We start from the raw sequence: 21,150 nt of genomic DNA on the forward strand, positions 1-21,150 counted from the left end.
ATCTTACTCTCAGGCAATGTTGTCTCTCTTTAACCAGTCAAGGTCCAAAGATTGCTAAGTGATTTGATGATCATCTGCTCTCAGAGTAACAGTCCCTCTTCATACAACTAAAGGGCTTTAAAGCATTAATCTACCATTGCTATAACTCAGGAGCAGTTTTCAAATATTCCCTGTAGGGGAAAGGGAGTCAAGGGAGTGGGGTGATAGGGTGAAATAGAGTGATCAATGTGTCAGGCCAGCTCTTTTCTTTTACAAGAAACCATACATCTAATTTTCAGTCATCCTTGTTAAAATAAGCAGACATCCTCTTCTGAATAAACCTTACCTGCCATGCTACATTCATTACGTTATGAGTCCACTCTATATTCTGTTCAGATGTACACAGGTAATAACGATCATTTTTCTGGAGGCATGGTCTTTGTCATACATTATGGTAGAATCCAGAGATTTATTCACAGTTCAAGCTATGTTAAAGATGCCCTCTACAGTCATATTGTTGATATTATATAGCTTTCATCTGGGTACAATCACATTTGTTCCTTCTGTTTCTGATAGGTTTTCTCTTTAATCTAGGTGTGTGTGTGGGTGTCTGTGTGTGTGTGTGTGTGTGTGTCTGCTTGATACGGGCTGAACCCTGACGGAAGCCCATCATTTCTCTCTTTCCCATCTCTCTTGAGGTCATATGCTAGAGGTGGAAGACTTATAATTCAGGACTATAATTCCAAATCCCCATTAACTTGTATTGTCTGGATAATCTACAGTCTATCTGGCTCATATGCACCAGATGGTTTACAACTAGATTTGTGTCACGATAGTATGGGTCTAAGAACCAAAAAACTCAAAATGAGCTGACCAAATTAGAAGCATGACAGCACATAACAAATCTTTGAAATTAAAATGCTTCCCTGCTTTTTTGAAATAAAAACAGGGACACCTATCAAGCCATTCCCACACAAGTGAAAGCTTCTTGTGACAGCTCTGGGGAAAATGACTGATGGAGTTTTCCGGGGTGGCTCCCAGCAGTGCCTAGGATGTAGTGTGTATACAAATATCTCTCTCAGAGAAAGCTGTGGGGAACTCTCGGTTCCTGAGAAGGGAGGGGGAAATTTAATCTCTTCTAACATGAGGCTGAAGAGTCAATCCAAACCATAGGTAAAATGCAAACATGTCCCTGTGTATGAGCTTTACTGGTGTTTTCAAGTTTTGATTCAGGGCAGTTGACAGAAACAGCGATGATGGCTGAGGAAATATTTATGAATGATGAGGTGACCTAATAAGACCACGAGAACATTTTGGTTGCTGAGGTAAATATTTTTAAATTATTTTTGAGAAAAAGAACTAATTGAATGTGTCTCCTTCAGCTGCACAGTAAATATGATTTCATTCAGCTTTTGTCATGTATTTATAAAAATCATTTCTGAAGTTAACTGCATTACTTTAAAATGATAACAATTCGTAAAAAAGAAATGCTCTGAAAATGGAAAACCACTTTCAACAAAAACAAGGTATGGTTTAAACAGAAGTTAATGGTAGGTCGAATGACCCTTGCTCCTGCTCCAGAAAGTTCTTGAACAATGGAGTTCTGAGTAAAGAAACCAGCTTGCAGTTTCTGAGAGTTTCTGAGTAAAGAAACTCTCTTACAAGAGAGTTAAGCAGCACCTAGACTTGAAACTCAAACCAGAAGCTTTTGCAGTGGATCTGGACCCAGGGAACTTCCCCAGATACTCCAAAAGGAAGAGAGAATGCCTCTCTTTTAAAGGACCTGGGTTATTCTTAATTTGTTAAGGATCCTTTAAGGCTTGTAATTGAATTGTGGTTGGGGCAAGAATCATTAGACAAGCCTGAGCTATCACGTCGAAGGTGCCTGAGAAGCTGGAGCATCCCCTGACCCTCAGTCAAGGTTGCAAAAACTGCTGGTGTCTGCCTTGAGTTATCAGCCTCTACTGCGACCCTCCTGCTTAGCCTGAGCACCTCTTCAGCAGTATTTGCCTTATGTTGACTTTCATCTAACTGAAAATGATTGCGTACACCAAGTTAGGTTCAGAGCATGTATTCTGGACTGTCGAAAGCACACAAAACACTTATTATCACCATCAGAGATCCCTCTGATCTTTTGATCAGATGAGGTTCTAGTCCAGCATCCATACCAGGTGAATTAAATAGTCACATAATTCATACTGGAGGGAATCCTGCCATATGAAAGAGTTTTAAAAAAAATCCCCCCGAGAGCAAAAGATAACATATCAATCTTAGGAAAAAAAAAAAAAAAAATCTCTGACTCAGCCACATGGACCTACTTAGAGCCATGGGCATGCTTCCTCTATGCTCTTGACCTTTTAGTAACAATTGCATTTATTATCTTGTATTTTATTGCTACATAAATGCTACATATAGGATTGGTGAAAACAAGGTCTGCTCTTTCTGTGCAAAGTAGATAAGGAGATAGAATACTGAGAAATGACTAAATTTAGAGGAAAACTGGAGCATGAACCATTTTATAGCTTCAGGGTGAGTTATGTTTTATATCCAAGTAAAATAGAATACATGCCTGATTTGCACTTAAGTTATCTTACTGCAAACACTGGGATTTTTCAAGTCTGAAAAGACCCTTGAAAATGCAAAGGTTAACATCTTCCCCAGGAATATTCAAAACCTATTTTGAAATTCCCCACTTGAGTGTGGGCCATGAACTAGTTTGATATGTTTGGACAGACCTTTAATTGGAATGCTCTGCTCTGAAACTGAAAAATATTTAAGTTATTGCCTAGCCTGAGTTCCTACCATGCTATACTGGCAGTTCCTGGAAACCTTTCTGACAGACAGGAGAAAGGGTGTCTGACATAATCCATTGTAACCTGAATGAAATGGAGAAACACATCCTGTTTGAGATCTGTCTTTTGGTCAAGCCACAGGTCCTTAATGCAGGTGAAGTCCTTTTGGGGTTGACCTTAGCTGTTCCATCCATTTCTTTTGCGGGCAATAGAGTAATAAATTACTTACTGAAATAGAGCTTGTGACCGACTCCCAGTTGGTCTCTGAAGCTGCTGCGGGTTGGAAATCTTCCTGGAAGGCAAAGAAACATCTATGTGAGTCAGTCAAACCTCTGTTCAAGTCATTATGTGCATGGTTTCAACATCTCAGCCTTCTGAATCTTTTTCCAACTAAGTGACAACAGAAATAGGGCTATATTCCTGCTGAACAGATCACCATTTGTCTTAAGCACATCTCCTCAAGAACCCTTCTCATTCAAGATATGGACATTTTCTTGTAAGTACTGGTGACATGGAAAAAGTACAGGTAGGAATGAAAATTTTAACTTGGCCATCTACTAGCTGTGTGACCACAGACAACTGACAACCCCTCCAGTCCTTTTTTCCTCAGCTGTAAGTGGCTAGTATGGAATCCTTACATTACAGGGCTGTTTTGAGAATTGAATGCATTAATTATGTAGTTACCAATGGCACCGAATAAAGTGTTTGATTAAAGAATAATAATTATCATCATTATTGACATATAGTGGGTTTAAACTAGGTTATGCATTATGTTCAATCTTGCCTGCTGACCTGGTCCCAAATATTGGTGATCTTTTCAAAGACACACTAACCTCCAAGGGGTTCTTCTTGACTCTGTCAACAAATACGAGGAAGGATGGCAGAGGAAGAAAATGACTGGTAGTGACTAAGTACTGCCCATGTGGGGAAGGCAGGCCAAGGGCAGACCTGAAAACATTAGTTATCTCAGATAAGCCTGAGTGGATGTGTGATAGCAATGGATCACACAGAAAAAACTTCTCTTAAAAGGCAAACTTGTCTCCCATTTGTATATAACTTCCATGTTAATTACTACAGCACCAGGAAGTTTAAAAAACATTAAGGGAAGGAAAACTAATTCTGTTGTTTTTACAATCCACAGATGGCTTTCTGACCTTGGCAAAATAAATTACTTTAGTAAATTTCTTCCAGCCTTACCAAGGAGTAGAAGGTATTTTCAGAGGATGCTGAGAAACGTTCAGCCACTCTAGTCTGACAGCATATTTACCCACGTATACCTACTGAAGGAGAGTTTAGTATCAGGTGTAAATTTCATTAACATTTTGAGGAGCTGGAAGTACATTTGTTAATTGGTTATGACGAGGCTGGTTTATATATAAATTTCCTGTGTTTAATAAAATTTCAGCTGATTACTGAGAGAGAACCAAGTCAAATGTGGTGTTCAAAGAATGAACAGGTATTAGAAACTGAGTAGATGATGGGTTGACAGGTGCAGCAAACCACCATATATCCCAGAACTTGGAGGAAAGGAAGAAAGGAAGAAAGGAAGAAAGAAAGAAAGAAAGAAAGAAACTGACTACACATTATTATTCTAATCTTTTTTTTTTTTTTTTTTTTTTTTTGAGACTCAGTCTCACTCTGTCACCAGGCTGGTGTGCAGTGGCGTGATCTCGGCTTACTGCAACCTCTGCCTCCCAGGTTCAAGCAATTCTCCTGCCTCAGCCTTCCTAGTAGCTGGGATTACAGGTGTGCACCACCACACATGGCTAAGTTTTGTATTTTTAGTAGATATGGGGTTTTGCCATGTTGGCCAGACTGGTCTTGAACTATTGACCTCAGGTGATCTACGGACATTGGCCCCCCGGAGTGCTGGGATTACAGGCATGAGCCACTGGGCCTGGCCTTGTTATTCTAATCTTAATCCTAGGGAAGATAGGAAAGAAACAGGAAATGTGGTATCTGCACTCTGCAAAACAGAATAGACACAAAAAGGACACTGAATTCCCACAGGGGAAAATGTGTATAATCAAATGAAGGCTGGCATTTAATGAGTCTTCGTAAGTCAGTGATCAGATAAGACTGGGCAAGAAGCCAGAGAGTCAGTGGCTTTTCCATGCCATGATGAGACTATTGGTGGAGGACATATGCCAGGTAAGGTAATGACATGAGCAATCTTCAGATCACAGAATTTTCATTTTCCCTTGTTCATTCAATATTTGTTAATCGCCTGCTATTAATACTTTCTAAGCTGTGGATAGGATCATGACGAAATAAAAACTATTCCTACCTTCAAGGAATTTGAAATGTAAGCCCATAAATAAACAGGTGCAGTAAACTCATGTGGGTGTTCTGATACCAGTCTACTCAGCATGCCATGGAAGGTAGTAGATGATTGTGCCTGGGGAGAAAGTGGGCTTGGAAAAATTTCACATAGGAAGTTGATTTGTTGGTAGAGTCTTGGAAGATAAATAGATGGGTCTTGCAGAAAAGGTGGGTAGAAGACTCAAAGGAAGAGTAATGCTTAGACAAGGTGAGGAAAGTATACAGAAAAATAAACATCTTGGGAAAGTATGAGTCATGTTGGGCATAGTGCGTTCCAGGTGCCTACACCATATGCAGATGGAGATGTTCAGGGGGAAGTTTGCTACATGAGAATGGACCGCATGAGAGAGATGTGACCTTGAGATACAGATTTGGGAAGTATCAACCAAAAATGCAATTCAACAAAGTAAAGGGTTATGCTGACCATGTGTTAAAATCAGAAGAGGGAAAGTTTTAAATCTTGGAACTGGAAATAGTTTTAGAATTATCTAGTCAAATCTCCCTATTTAAACAATAGGGAAACTGGCCAGGAACGGTGGCTCATGCCTGTAATCCCAGCACTCTGGGAGGCCAAGGCAGGTGCATCACCTGAGGTCAGGAGTTCAAGACCAGCCTGGCCAACATGGTGAAAACCCATCTCTACTACTACTACTACTACTAATAATAAAATTAGCCGGGTGTGGTGGTGTGTGCCTGTAATCCCAGTTACTCGGGAGGCTGAGGCAGGAGAATTGCTTAAATCTGGGAAGCAGAGGTTGCAGTGGGCCGAGATTGCACCATTGCACTCCAGCCTTGGCAACAAGAGGGAAACTCTGTCTCAAAAAAAAAAAAAAAAAAAAATACATAAAAATAAATAAAAAATAAATAAGGAAACAAATGCTTAGAGAGATAGTTGATGTGTTCTGTATCATGTATCCATTTTCTGGCAAAGCTAAGACCACCAAAGCTCATTTCTAAGTAGAAACTGTGTGGTTGTTGACCTTCCACAGTGTTATAGCTGCCTTGGACAATGTGTGTATAGGGAGAAAAACGATGGAACAGTTTCCAAAAGGGTAATCAGCAGAGCAGGAAAGGCATATAGTTGAGTGCTGGTCGGTGTCTCTATGAGGACACCCTTTGAAGTAGTCTTAGTTATTTAGATTTCATATCTATCCTTAAGAAATTCTGTGATTTCAGTTCAGGTCCTTGCATAGACACATGGCAAAAATATTTTGCTAAGATTTTTTTAACCTGAAAGGAACTTTGGTCCACAAGCCCCTAAACAAATGTTACACAAGAACTTTTAGCTTCTTCACTGTCTGGGCTACAGGATTCCAGTTCGAAATTTTAATAAGAGCAAATGATAACAGATTTCATTAAACCCCAGATAAAACATAACTTTATCTTCTCTTAGCAACACAAATGTTAGACATTGAAAAGAAACCAACTGTTATGTTACTTCAGAAGTTTACCATTACTTATAGATGACATATTTAAATTAAGCTTATAAAAGGGAACGACATCCCATTAAAAGTAAAACACCGAACCTCCAAGGTTAGCCCTCAAAGGAGAACCTTGGCATAGGAGGATTTACCTGCTAAATCCACAAAGGATTATTTCTCATCTCTTCCACCATAACCTCCCAAGTCCACTTGGAAACCATCAAGTTTCCCAAGTGCCTGTTAGCTCTTCCCCTAGGGTCAGAGTTATCTCTTTTAATGGTAAATCAAATCACTTCTGTAGTCTGCTTAAAACTTTCCAATAGCTTTCCATTGCTCTTAGAATTTGGCAAAATAAGATCTGACTACGGTTTGCCTCTATGCACTTCTTTCCTCTGGTGTCCTCTGATTTGATAGCCTACCTTTCCCACTACCTCCACTCCTGCTACACTGGCCTTCTTTCAGCTTGCAAATAACACGACAAGCCTCTTCTCCCCTTAGGTTTAATTCACTGCTGTTCCTGCCTGGATGCACTTTCCCCAAATGCTCCAATGGCTGGCTCCTCATCATTTAGTTCTCTGCTCAAATATCTAACATCTTTGAGCATCTAATTTAAAATACTCCCACACTTGGTCACTCTATCTACTTAACCTGCTTAATTTTCTTTAAAGTATTTATGGTTATCTGAAATAATTTTATGTTTGTTTTATTGTTGATCATCTCCTTCCTCAAGTGAAATTACACTCCAGAATGGCAAAGATGCTGTTTATTTGTTCTTTATTCCGAGTTTCTAGCTGAGGTTTTAGTATACATTCCAATTTCTCTGCCTTCCCGTGTACACATAAGGATGATGATCAGCTGCTACTTGCTAGTAGCAAGCCAGTAGTTTATAGCCAGCGTCCATTCTGAGTGGTTGGTCCCTATGCCATACTATTTGTTATATATCCTTAATATTATCCTGAGCAGACTGCTTGCTTTTCAAACTCCAGACTAATGGAAGACAAACTCCTTTTCGTGGGTGCTCTTAGCAAAACAGTGCCCTTACCGTTACTTTAAGAAATGCTAAAATAGAACAAACAATGAAGAATCATTTAAAACTATATTAAAACAATTCAGTTTACAAAGAAAACACTTCTGTTCTTTGGTATAGAAAACTTACATAAGTGCTTTACAAGCCATGTCTCATTATTCTAAGGGGAGATAACTCTTTACTAGCTCCTAGAGGGTGGTACACATCTCTTGACTTCCTCACCTCCTGCTCTGGAACTGTAGTATCTTCTCTCCTAACATAAAGGAGCTGGTATTTTAGTTACCTTGTTCCTATAGTCCATGTCGGGAATCTAGCACTGTGGCGCTGTGTGTACCTTACTGCACCTTACAGAGACCATCTGGGGGTCTGATGACCTCCCTTGAGATATGAGCAAACTGAAGTTCAGAGAGCCAAATGGGTTGCCCGGCATCTCCCAACTAATTATGACTACAGTTAGGATGAGGACCCAATTAGCTATTGTGTATCTCTTAGTCGCATGCTCTTTCCAACCCACCAAATAATGTCATATGTCATTCTATAATTATAGACATCTTAATCTGCATTGCCTTAATTAATAAAATTAATTTATATCATTAAAATAATTTATCCTCAGCTTAATTCCTCACATTAAAATAGTTCATAATTACATTTTGGCAGTGAAACTAATCATTTGGCTTTTTGAAACAAAACTCCCTCATTCTCTGCATTTTACCATTAAGCTTTGGAACACAGATATGATTCTCAAATTTTCACTTTCTAAATAGTTTAGGATGCACAGTTTGGTTTCTATTAGAAAAGTGTTATAGACTCGAAAGTTGGAGAGATGTGTACAAATAAAATCTTAAAGTGCTACATGAAAACAAAGATAAATATTAATGTAAGTGTAGTGTGGAAGAGATATTTCTAAGCATCAATGCCAAAGTCGGAAAGCATAAAAATCGATACACCTTACATATACAAAATGTTATATAAATCTAAAAGAGATCAAAAACAAAAGTAAAACCATAAGGACAAGCTAGTAAACACACTTGTAACAGATATAACAGGTAAACAGTTAACATGCTTAAAATAAAACGAACTCATAAATCAAAAGCTTATACAAGAGTATGTTCCATTCATACAATACTGCTAGAAAAAAAAATGTACAGATATATGAAGCAGGACTGAAAAAGTATTCACAAAAAATTAATATTGGTTAGCACTGATACGTTCTTATTTTCTTCTTTTTGTATATACGTTTTAAAATGTCATAGTAAACACCTAGTTTGAGTAAAACAGTAAATTTCTAAAACTACAATGGAAAAGAAGAAATGGACTGGATGTGTGTACACATATTACATATTAAATGACAGACAAGCCTTTAGGGGTGAATGCTCACAAATCATTTACCTGTACTTAGCACAAATCAAGAAGGTTTGTTTATCTTATGAAGAGGATTATTTATAAAAGAAAAGAGGAATTACTCAACATTTATGATATCATTTATTGAATGGTGTCATCCATGTATTCCACGGTAGGAAATAAAAGCGTTCTTGTAGATGTGTTTCTCACCAATGACTAAAAGAGAATTGTTCAAAAACTGGACTACAAAGAGTTTTAGCATGGTCACATTTGGCTCTATTAAAACATGGCTAATACAACACAAACTTTTAACATCTTTAAAAGCAGCTATGAAAACATGCAATGAACCATCAGCTCAGGGTCAGTCAGGCATTTGTCAGGCTCAATTTGAGAACAATTCACCCACTGAATTGTTCTATATGGCTGAAAGCAAATATAGCTGGGGCTATAATAACACTACAAATAATAAATGTTCTCAACAACAATCCTTGCTATTAAAGAATAAGATATGAGTGGGAATTTCCATTTTCAGAAAGGGTTTCTCCAGAGAAACTTTCTTTTCAGATTCCTTACCATTGGATATCTTGGTCCCATGCCAGAGAGGGCAGTAGATATATTACAAGCTAACAAACAATCCACTCATTCCCTCACCAGAGCAACCCTGCACACATTCAACCACTAACTGAGCACCAGCAATGGATGTCCAAAGGAATCCCTCTCCTGTCCCTTGATAGTGGAGCTAGGGACTCTTGTCCTTTAAGTCTTTGCAGACAGCTGTTCCCAGACCAATACTTCAAACATTTGGGATGATTAGTTGTACCACCTGTTCCTGGATCTCACGGAGGACGGCTGTTTATTTTTATCCTAGGTGATTATGCTGTATTTGAGTAGATGAACCACAAACTATTCATGGCTAGAGGGATGTGTCTCACCAGCACTTAAAACATATGCAGTTACTTGGGAGTTTTTATAAAGCTTTCAAATAAAACGATCTTTCACTTACCAAGGACGACTTATTTGGGGAAAGTTTCAAAAGACATTTGTCAGTGTATTTTCTCTCATTCTGAAAGATTTTATTCTGTTTGCTGCTTTATATTCACTTCTCAGAGGCAGAAAATAAAGAAATCTCTCTCCTAATTGTATCTGTGCTTCTTGATTGAGTTAATGCTTAGAGCTTTTGAATTTCTAAATGCTTAATGCTTTTGAATTTCAAAAGAAACACCTCTAAGCATTCAAAAGAAACACAAAGGAGTTTGTTAAGATTCATAACATAGTAATGAACAAATACATGATCAACATCCATTACTTCAATAAATTCTAAGTTTGTTTGTTCATGACACTCTGCTCTGTTCATGACCTACTGAGGAAAATCCAAATAAAGCCAAACTTGGAGGCTTGTGTCCTGGGATTACTCTACAGGGAGATCCTTTTGAATAAAGGCTTTTGATACTTCTGTACCTGAATGTCTGGCATGCAGACCCAACAATGTGTGTGGAAATGATATTACACTAACGTCTTAATGTCTACAGGAATAGAATAGAGCAAAAATTAAAAACCCTTAGAATCAATAAAACTCTGTAGCCCAACCAAAACTTAACAAGTATACTTTCTTTACAGACTCATCATCAAACTAGCTCTTCTATACATAATATGGTAAAGGCCTTGGCAGGCAGCCAGATTTTATTGACTAGAATATTTAATACAAGGATATCAAGAGTCTAAGAATCAATAATTAACAAGAATCAAAGAGCATCTTCCAAAGTTAGAGAATTTGCCTGTGAAATTTTATAATATGTGTTTCTTAGAGTTACAAGAAGCCCTGGATAGGAGCTTTCTGTTATAGTAAAAATATCTTTAATTAAATAAAGAAATTTTAATAAGAAATATAGATAAGACATGCAGATTTTCACTGATTTAAGAGTTAATTTTATAACATTTTCATTTATCATTATTGACAATAAAGTACAATGTTTAAATTTAGAACTGCTAGAATTCATTAACCAATCATCCATGTAATCTTGGTGTAGTGTCAAGATATTTTTAAAAGTTCATTTTTCTTCCTACATTATGAGAAAAGGAACTTTGTATACTTGCTAGTTTCTGATCTCTTCAGATTGAACTTAGTTTGGGAATTTGATCTCGATATAGTAAGGAGAGATTAGAGCAAACCCCAGTCCAGCAAGCTAAGAAGAGAAGGGGTCATCGATTCAAAAGAGGTCATGAGAATGATACTCAAGAACTAGAGAGGATCAATGTGTGTTTGCAGATAGAGAGAGGGGTGCCACATATCAAGGGGCTGCACAGAAAATTGCAAATTGCAAAATACTACTTTGTTAATAGCTTCCATGGTGTTTGGTCATACTAGCTGGTAAGTGAATATTTAATTTACAGCTAGAGAAATACTACAGTACTTCTACAATCTGTTGCCGAAAAGCTAGGTTCAGATTTAAATTTTGTGACTAGTTGTTTAGGATTAAAAAAAAAAAAAAACTACTCTGTGATTAATTATTTTGCAGTAATGCCTGCCACTTATGGAGCATAGATTTTATGCTGGTGACTATATGAAATGCTTTCCATAAATTATCTCATTCATCATTTCTACAGTAGCTTTAAAAGATGAGGAAGCAGACAGACAGGATGCAAGCCCTATTATTAAGGAAGTACCACAGATACCTGAACCTGTAGCTGAGTCTCTGTGCTCTCTCATCTTTGTTGAATAATTCCTCTTTTCTTTTATAAATAATCCTTTTTATAAAATAAACAAATCTTCTTGATTTGTGCTAAGTTCAGGTTTTCATAAATTCCTTAAATGCATTTCAAAGAGAACATCTGATTCAATTCACCAGTGGTCTGAAATTTATTAAAGATTGTACTTTTGATATTGCTAAGCCAATCTTAAAGATTGTTTATACCAGGCTAAAATGAATGACTTAGGAAATTATTCCTGTTCCTTAGGAAAATTAGAAGTTTGAAATGAAAAGAAGAAATATCGACTTGAATTATTCATATTTTCATTTTCTTGCAGGAAGCACAATGCTTGGTACATAGTGAGCACTTTCGTTTGTTAGGTTTGTTTTTACTATTGTGGTTAAGAGAGGAAATATTGTTTCACGCTCAGAATTCAACAAACCATTTCACGCCTCTGTGTTGAAATTCACACTCCCAATAACTGCTAAATTTCTCTGTACTTGACTGATGTTATATAAATAGATTTTCTTCATGGTGGCCAAAAGCTAGTTACATTATTAAAACCAATAATTAGAGAAAATAAGAATTACAAACAGTATGAAGATTAAGTCCATGTCACCAAAATCCCTTAGCTAAAATCATTATCTCTGAAAACTCAAATTATTCCATTACTAATTAAAACTCCTAAGATCTGACTTTAGGGAGAAAATGCCATTTGAAGTCTAAAGGCCAAAGCCACAGTCAACACGGCTGGTATGGTACCATGAAAAAGAGCACTCATGAAATGTTACTCAGCAAGTGATGGGATTGTAATGTAAACGGGAACATCTTCTAAGAGAATCAGTCATAAAGAATTAAAAAAGCTGTCCAGTCTTTTTAAAAATATGAGTATTTCCTAGCGAGGCGACATTGTGCTGTAACAACTTTTCCCTCTACACATTCATCCTTATCCTTACACTGGACCCAGTGTTCATTCATCAGAGCTGCCACCCATCATAATTATCACTTGACACTATGGGCTATACTGAATATAAAATATTTAAGAGTCATGTTACTATTATACAGCTATGCAAATGAAAAAAAGTAATTCAACGTACCTTTTCTTGAGCTGACATCTTTCTAAGGGGATTTCCAGACTCATTCATGTGGTTAAACTAGAGAGATGGTTAATGTAAAGTCTGAAACAAAAGCGTAGGACTCATACCCTTGCAAATCACTCTTCTCACAAAAGGTGAGATTCATATATTCTTGACTTTGTACTTCCTCTTTCCACTCCCCGGTCAACTAGTCACTAACCAAGGCAGCTGGCACATTTCTGATCTCAAAAGCAGGCTTGCTACCTGGGCCCATTAGGTGAACTTGTTGGAACTGAGTGCCAAGCACACAGGTCATGAGTTTCAGAGTATGCTAAGTACAGGTTTTCATAAATTTCTAAGAATTTATGAGAGAGCTGATAAAGCTTTACAAAGAGAAAAAAATACTGTTGCCAAATGCCATGGTTAACATCAGTGAAAGAGACTTCCTGGGGGCAAATGCCTGACTCAGTCTGTAGGATTTCATCCCTCCAAGTAAACAATTTAAAGTCTTCTCCTCCAGGCTGGGAGGATCATTTTGGAATAGGATAACTGGTAATTAAATGAGAGATCCTGCAATTTAATTTCTATTAGTTCATGTGTATGGGCGTTCGAAATTCCTTTTTACTTTTAGTTATCAGTTAACAGGAACATCCTTTACTTTGATCAGTTATTGCACTAGCAATATTCATCAACAGTTTTATGAGTGAAAACACTAGGCTTTGCACAGCAAAATTTTAATCCCAGATTGGTTCTCCTTTGCGTCTTGCTATAATTTTTTTGTACCATTACATCTGTGTACTTAGAGAATGCAAATTTACTGCCATATTCATCTAAACCAAAGATAATTACAAAGGTATTTTTGGTGCCAAAAAAGGATAAACTGCATTCCAGAGTGAAAGGAAAAACAGGGATTGGGTGAACTATTGCTTCTCCTCTACTGGACTGGGACAATTCAGAGCTGACTAGGTTATTGCCCACACCCAAGAATTAGCTGAGATATTCTTTGGACATGGATTTTTTTTTTGGCAGGCCTCATGCCTCACACTTACACTTTAAACTGTGATTTATTTATTTATTTTTAATTCTTACCAGTTTGGAAGTTGCAAGGGATCTCATAGACTACTGAGTTCCAAGTTTTATTCACTATTTGAGATTTTTGAATGACCAAAGTATGTAAGTCATTGAGCAAGGTGTTGGCTAATGCACAGATGCATGGGAAGCAAAACTGACCTTAAAAGAAATGTGTTGTCTGGATTAATTCTACTGTCCCACTCTTGTCATTCCTTTGTATATAAGCAGCTTTAAATTTTTTAATGGCTTACTACTATCTTGAATTATCTTGTGTCTTAGTCAGTTGGAGTGGCTAGAACAAATTCCCACAGGATATGTACCTTGCAAAGAACAGAACTTTATTTCTGACAGTTCTAGAGGATGGGAAGTCCAAGACCAGAGTGCTGACATGGTTGGACTCAGGTTTGCAAATGGATGTCTTTTTGCTGTGTCCACACATGGTGGAGACAGAGATCTTTTATCTCATGTCTCTTCTTATAAGGGCACCAATCGCATCAAGAGGGCTCCACCTTCATGTCTTATTTACCTCCCAAAGGCTCCACTTGTCAATACCATCACAGTGGGGATTAGGATTTCAACAGATGAGTTTAGGGAAAACACTCACATTCAATCCATAGCATCTTATTGACTTATTTCTGTCAATAAGTTTGTGTCTTTCCACTAGGGTGTAAGCTCCTTAAGGGTGGAAATGTTTTCTAACTTTCTCATTGCTCTCCCACCAAGTACCTACAACAGGGCCTGTTAACCTTTTATATATAATAAATAGTGTTGCAATGGAAGAATGAATAGTCATTGAATTGCTGTGAGATTCAAATGAGATGAGTAATGTAAAGTCATAGCATATTGACTGTTAAATAGTAGATGGTAATAAATATTTGTAGAATGAGTAAATGAATAATCCAATCTATAAAAATAAATGCTTTACTGGGGTCATAAGCAAAGTCTCATAGGTCTATAGGGGAAAGAATGATTTAAGTTCATTTAGGAAGGCTGGAGGAAGGTCTCAGAAGAAGTGGCCTTGGAATTGACTTTTGAATGATAATTAAGGATTCTGATAGGGAAGCAGGCAGGTGAAGGAGACAGCATGCACTAAAGCAGAGAGTGGCATCATCTGGGATGTGTGAGTATGTCATGTGCCCAAAGTAACAGACAGGAAATTAGACTGAAAAAGAAGGTACAGGACAAATCAGAGGATCCTGAAGACCACACTTGGGATTTTTTCTAAACCATCTATTCAGCAATTCATTTAATCATTCCTTCAACAGGTATTTATGGCTTCTACTACTACTGACTGCACAGTTCAAGGTATTGGAGAAAAAGAAGCAAAAATAACTTCAATGTCACTGCTCTCGCAGAGCTGTCATCCTGACCACCCTTATCCTACATACAGGAAACTCAGCCCCAAAGGGTTAAGTGTCAGTGTCACTTGCCAATTGGTGCCTGCAGCCCAGGTCTCTTGACATACTGTACTGCTACACTAAGTTGTAGGAAACTGGTTGTTAATATAGCCACATCTTCACCTCCTCTGCTCACATGCCTCCTTTTCAGTGCATATGAAAAATGCAAAGAACATTTTTTTATCATCTGGAATTCAGCGAACTTAAGTAACATGATGGAGTTCCTAGGAAACAAACATGAAACAACAGATAGCTATTCAGGGAAATGAGGGTGGTGGAAAAAATTTGAAGACAAGGAATTCGGTGCTGTTGGTTTGGAAAACCTTTTTGAAATGTCCATAATCTTTTAAGGCAATCTTAGAATTAGGAGTCATTCCTTATTTTGGTAATCAAACCCCTCAAATTATAATAGCATTTTCCTCAAATACAATTTAGTCCTATCTTATCCCTCAGCAGGGTACAAAATTACCTTTCTTTTTCAAAGAAGAGTTAGAATGTTTTCCTGATCAGATGATTCAATAGATGAGAATCCCTTAAGTACTTTATGATGACCCTTGAGGTTGGTCAGCAGGAATTGATTTGGAGGAATTACTAAAAGCTATCTCTAAACCCAGCAGGGATCATAAAGATGCTTGAATACAAATGGCCCCGGATGGCTTTCATCAAAGGAACTATAAGTACAAACAAAATAAAAGCAAACTCCATGCCTGTAAATGAAGAGGAGGCAAGTTGAGAACCTCTTTTGCTACTTATCTTGCCAATAAGGCCTGCACTGTTTTGGATGGTAGAAAAGATTTGATAATCACCATGTTAAAGCATTTTTAAAAACTGATGTTGGAGACAGAGCACTCAATTGAATTACATATGGAATTACATATGGAACAATGACCGTGTGACCTTAGGCAAGGTAAAGCCTCTATGCTTTAGATTCCTGATTGTAAAATGGGAAAAATATCTTCTTTCCTCCATAAGGTTAGTTTGAGGAGTAAATTAGATAATTCACATGAAACTATCTGGACCAGGTAGACATTCATTACATTCTTTCCAAAATGAGTACAATCTTTCTAATATATTTTTTTTTATTTGAAAGATGGCTATATTAATACCTCCACAGAGATGGGAATCACCTGTTACAAATTCTAGAGTCAGACTCTCTGCATTCAAATTCCAACTTCTCCACTTACTAGCCAGAGACCTTGTACCAATGACTTAACTTCTCTGTGCCTCAATATTCTTATCTGAAAATGGAAATAATTCCTACATCGGGGGCTGTTTAGAAGATTAAACAGATCGTGCTACCTGTAAAGCTATCAGAAAAGTGCCTGCCAGATAGAAAGTGCTTAGCCTTCACACATTTTCACATTTTTTCCTTGGAAAAAATGTTGGTGCATCAAACTTACAATGGCCTAATGTACTATCACCTAGAATGTGCATGAAGATTTTGAAATTTTCTGAAAGCTTTAACATCTCCTATCTCATTTCACTCTCCCTATCACTATATGAGCTGAGTATAGGCACAGATACATTAGATAAAATAGTTTGGGCCTTCTCAAAGAGGAGATTTTTCAGGTTTCCTGGCTGGTCATTTCTGTCATCATTAGATAAAAGAACATGTAATTTCTTCTTCTTTTTTTTTTTCCCCTGGGGAAAAAGGAAATGGCAAACAATCCTTCACCACCCCATAATTATCTACAATATCGTTCATACAAAAGTAGTTCCTCACCATCCCCAGCAAAGTATTGAGTGCTTACCCATTGCTAGTACTGTTTTGGGCACTGGGCATACATGGGAAACAAACCAAACAACCGATTTGGCATGTGAAATGGGAACAGGCATATATAACAGTACTTCGCTGGCTGTAAATTACCATTTATATATCTAAAGTACTGTTTTATTTAATATAGTCTTCAAAATGTCAAATAAAACATCTTCAGAGGACAAGACCTTTCTTCAGAAATAAAGAAATTTAAAGATTAAAAACTATTCCTATGCAAGCTACTAATTTATACAGGAATGTAGTTTGTCCTTGGACTGAGTCATCTTTTATCCAGCCTCCTATCTCTCGATAAAATATTTCTACATCCCAACTAATTATTGCTGTTTCTAACTCATGAATTAAAGCTTGTAATTTGGGGGCTATAGGACACTTTACAAATCATTTACCAATGCTTTTGACTTAGAGGTACTGTGTTGCTCATCTCTACGACATTTAGTCTTGCAGAGCTTCTCCCTGGTGCCCTTCCTGTGGGAGGGGTTTACTTCTTGCTCCCATGATGGCAGGCTTGGTCATGTGATTTGCTTTGACCAACACAATGTAAGTAGAAGTGATCAATGTCACATTTGACCAGAAGCTTTAAAACACATTGTTTGTACTTCTATTGCTCTTTTTTTCTCTGTTATAATAATAGCTTGTCCCAGAAGCGAACTGATTCTTCAGCCTGGATTCCCAACTGAAGAAGCTACATGGGGCTCAGCTAAAGGTGATTAGCAGCTGATATATAACATGAATGAGAAACAGACCTTTGTTTTTATAAGTCACTGACATTTCAGGGTTGTTAATGCAGCGTAACCTAGCAAACTATTGCTATTTCAGAAATCAGTGTCCAGAGCCATTGATTTCCAATGAGGCTGCTTCTAACTCATGAGAGAGCCAGGACTAGATCCCATGTCTCCTGCCTTAGTCCAGATTTTGTGTACTCTAGCATATGCTTTAAGAAAAGCAGGTCCTTTTCTTGGTCACACATTTTCTTTTCTTTCCCATATCCATTAGTGGCAAAATATGCACACTGCCCTACCTACCCGGAGGCACCATTCTAATCTATATCCAACCCTAATAAAAGGAAAACCATTTTGGTTCCAGAGATGATGGATCAGTTGGGAGGGCTGAGGTGCTGTCCTCTGTGAGGTGCACAGGGAGCAGGTGCGGTCCACACGGAAGACAGAAGAAGCAGTGGTACTACTGGTCCAGTTAGGAGTAAGGTACTCATTTACTTTGATTCTAAGTGCTACTTCAAAAGGCATCAAAATATTTGTGCTCTGAACTATTAGATAACTGAAGTACAGGTTAAACTTTTCGTAATATTCTAGCCCATATCATTTCAGGTGATATTTATATTTACATTTTAAAAAGGTAGAAGTAGTCCACAAGGTAGTGGAGTGGGGAGGGGGTAATCACATACTAGATGTATTCGATAGACAGTAATCCTTCTTCCAACATAAGATCAATAGCATGAGTATAGGTTCCCTCAAGAAACACTCTGGGCATTTAAAATAAATCCTCTGAAAAGGAAAACTTTTTATTTTATATGAAATGATACGTAGACCTTGATATACAGACACTGCACAACATTCACTCTGCTCTCTCTGCCTCTGATGTGAGAAGCCAGGGGAAACTTATCAGTTAAGACGGCTCTTCAATAGCCATCTTTTCAAGTACTATTCTGAAGATACAGCAAACATATACGACATAACCACAGGATCTTTCCTTTTACATAATGGATTCATTTAGAGAAGATGTTAAGCGTCTTAAGTGAGAGAAGACGTTAGAGGTCATCTTGTTCACAGTTACACAAAATGCGACAGTTGTTTATCATCATCAAAAGTGGTCAGCCAGGTGCTATATCTTTATTTTCAGCTGCCAAAGCTCTATTTTAAAGTAAATCCAGCAGCTGTAAAAATTCCCCCTTGATATCTGAATTAGATGCAAAGTTTTGCACAATATTGTGTGCACTGCCATGTTAATGGGATATGTATAGGTAGAAAGAAAACAATTGATATTCAAAGCTCTTGTTTACATGCAGAAAAGAGCCTAGTACTCAAGGCAAGGGCAGCAGAGGGTTGGGGTTGGGTGGAGTTAATGGTCCAGCTCACTCCATCTATCACATTCACATACTGACCGTGATAGTCTCGATCTTAATGTGCAATTCGTTGCCCTTGAGAGGTCCTATCATTCTGACTGACAGGTTTAGAGGAGGCCTCCTCAACAACAGGAACCCCTGCACTGAGCAAAATGGAAAACCCTGACACTTCAACAGCCTGTTGGTATCCAGGCTGTGGGAAAGAAAAGCCTCTTCCACGCAGCAGATGAGCGAGGAAGCACTGGTGGCACGTGTCCCTGGTCTAGGGCTTTCTCTTCCAGGCCCAGATTCAGCAAGTTGACAGTACTGGAGGCCCCTGCCTTTGCTATTTATCTATTTCCAAATAGGACAAGGAAAAGGAGACTTATTTCATAACTCCTTATGATGTGGGGAAAGAACTGTGCAATAGCATTTAATACATAAAAGACAACAACTATTTGGGTCAGCAAAAAACGCCTAATTAGAATCACTCTATTCCCAGCATGTTTCAGATGCTTCCTGATTAGTTATGGGGGACAGAATGCGAGTGGAGGAGGAGGGAAGAAGGACTGTTTAAAACGCAAGAATACTGCATTTAATCACAGTCAAATAATGCTGGGTTAAGAAAGCTAGCTATTTTCTTTACTGATACTTTCGGTGGCTCCATTCATATTTTCTCATTTCTCCTCAAAAATGACAGTCAATCTCTACAGTTATTATTCAGCCAGTGCATATATTAGATTTCATCAAGATAAAGGAAAGAAAAACATCCTCAGTAGTCCTGTGTGGAGAGAGGAAGATACTATCTTTTTAAGAGCAACAACAACAAAAAGCGCCATAAACTTTTATAGAAGATAAGAATATAAGGTAACAAGAATCTCTGCTCTCAAGAGAGTGCTGCGTTATCCTCTGCCAACTTCTTAGTTTACTGATGGGATTGAAGGCTGATGATTTATTGTAAACAGTAAAGAATATTGCTTTTGGGAGCTTTTTAGCCTGGACTCCATATTCTCTCCAAAAATAAAAAGGAAACTTTAAATTGGATTTCTGACATTGGTTGAGTGTTTTCAGCCCAAAATCTTTTAAGTAGATTAATTTTAAAATGGGGCACCATAGGCACAATATCACTTTCAAGAGGCTATTGCTTTGTGATGCCTTCTAGACAGACCTCTGAATCGCCATAGGCACAACCCTGATACCCTTGATGCTTTCACTGACCACTCACTCTTCTCTCCTGTAACGAAAGCTTTATTCTCCCCAGAAAATAGTGCTTCCCCCAAGGCCTACCAAATGAGAGCTCCCACTCTGAAAACCCTGCTAGGATGAGGACAAGTGAGGGCAGGATGCCTGTCTTCTGGCTTCATTCTAGCACTTCCAAACCATTGATATTTTTAGTCTAATACTTTCATATAACCCCAAATATAAAAGTTATGAAAGGGATGCCACCCAGAGGCAATCAATATTATTGATTCCTGACATGTTCTTTAAAAGATATTGTAGGCATGTAAAGGTAAGCCCATACACAGATACTTCCTCTCAAACTCAGGCCATTCAACTATTATTCCCTGTTTTCACTCTGTATATTGCTTCCTTTCCTGAAGTCTTGGTCACTTCCCCACATTCACTAAGGACCATGTCAACTGGGTTCCTGTATTTGTCTCCACCCCTTGTTACCATCATCCTGGATAATGTCAGTGTCTTTGGTTTGCAGCCCTTTGAATTTTGAACTCAAATAACCCTTATTATGTACCCCAACTTCTGCAACTCCTTCTTAATTTGAAATCTTAGAGGCAAAATGCACTCTGTGACTATGCTCTCCATATCCTTGTGCATCTCTCTTGCCAATATCTCTCTCTTCAACCTCACTGAGCCCTCCAGACTTCACCTCTCTATATTCCCAGCCTTCTATTGATCTTAGAGGCCCCAAAATTCATCACTTCAGCTTCTCTTATCAATACTCCCTTGCCGCATGGCTATTCAGTGGCATTCACCCTTCAAAATCCCTTCTCTAGGTCAATCAACTAATCAACAGCTAGACTCCTCCATCTGTATTTCTGCAGGAGAAATATTACAAACCCAACAAACTGTGTTACTTTCTTTCATCCATATCTTTATTCTCTTCTTGTTTGTCCCTTGCAATCTCTTTAAAACTGTTTGTCTCTACCATCTTAAAATATTTCCTTGATTCTAACCTTCTCTC

General features: G+C 37.9%; 1 protein-coding gene across 2 annotated transcripts in view; it reads right to left on the reverse strand.

Moving 5' to 3' along the window:
- The window catches only part of PDGFD (platelet derived growth factor D), a 248,163-nt gene that overhangs the window by 35,446 nt on the left and 191,567 nt on the right, over window positions 1-21,150 (reverse strand). For both annotated transcript variants that reach the window (XM_023208138.2, XM_023208137.2), the window contains exon 4: window positions 3,001-3,063. In XM_023208138.2, the coding sequence (XP_023063906.1) occupies window positions 3,001-3,063 (63 nt within the window). The remainder of the gene's footprint in view (window positions 1-3,000; window positions 3,064-21,150) is intronic.

The sequence above is a fragment of the Piliocolobus tephrosceles genome, chromosome 13, assembly GCF_002776525.5.
Source record: "Piliocolobus tephrosceles isolate RC106 chromosome 13, ASM277652v3, whole genome shotgun sequence".
NCBI lineage: Eukaryota > Metazoa > Chordata > Mammalia > Primates > Cercopithecidae > Piliocolobus > Piliocolobus tephrosceles.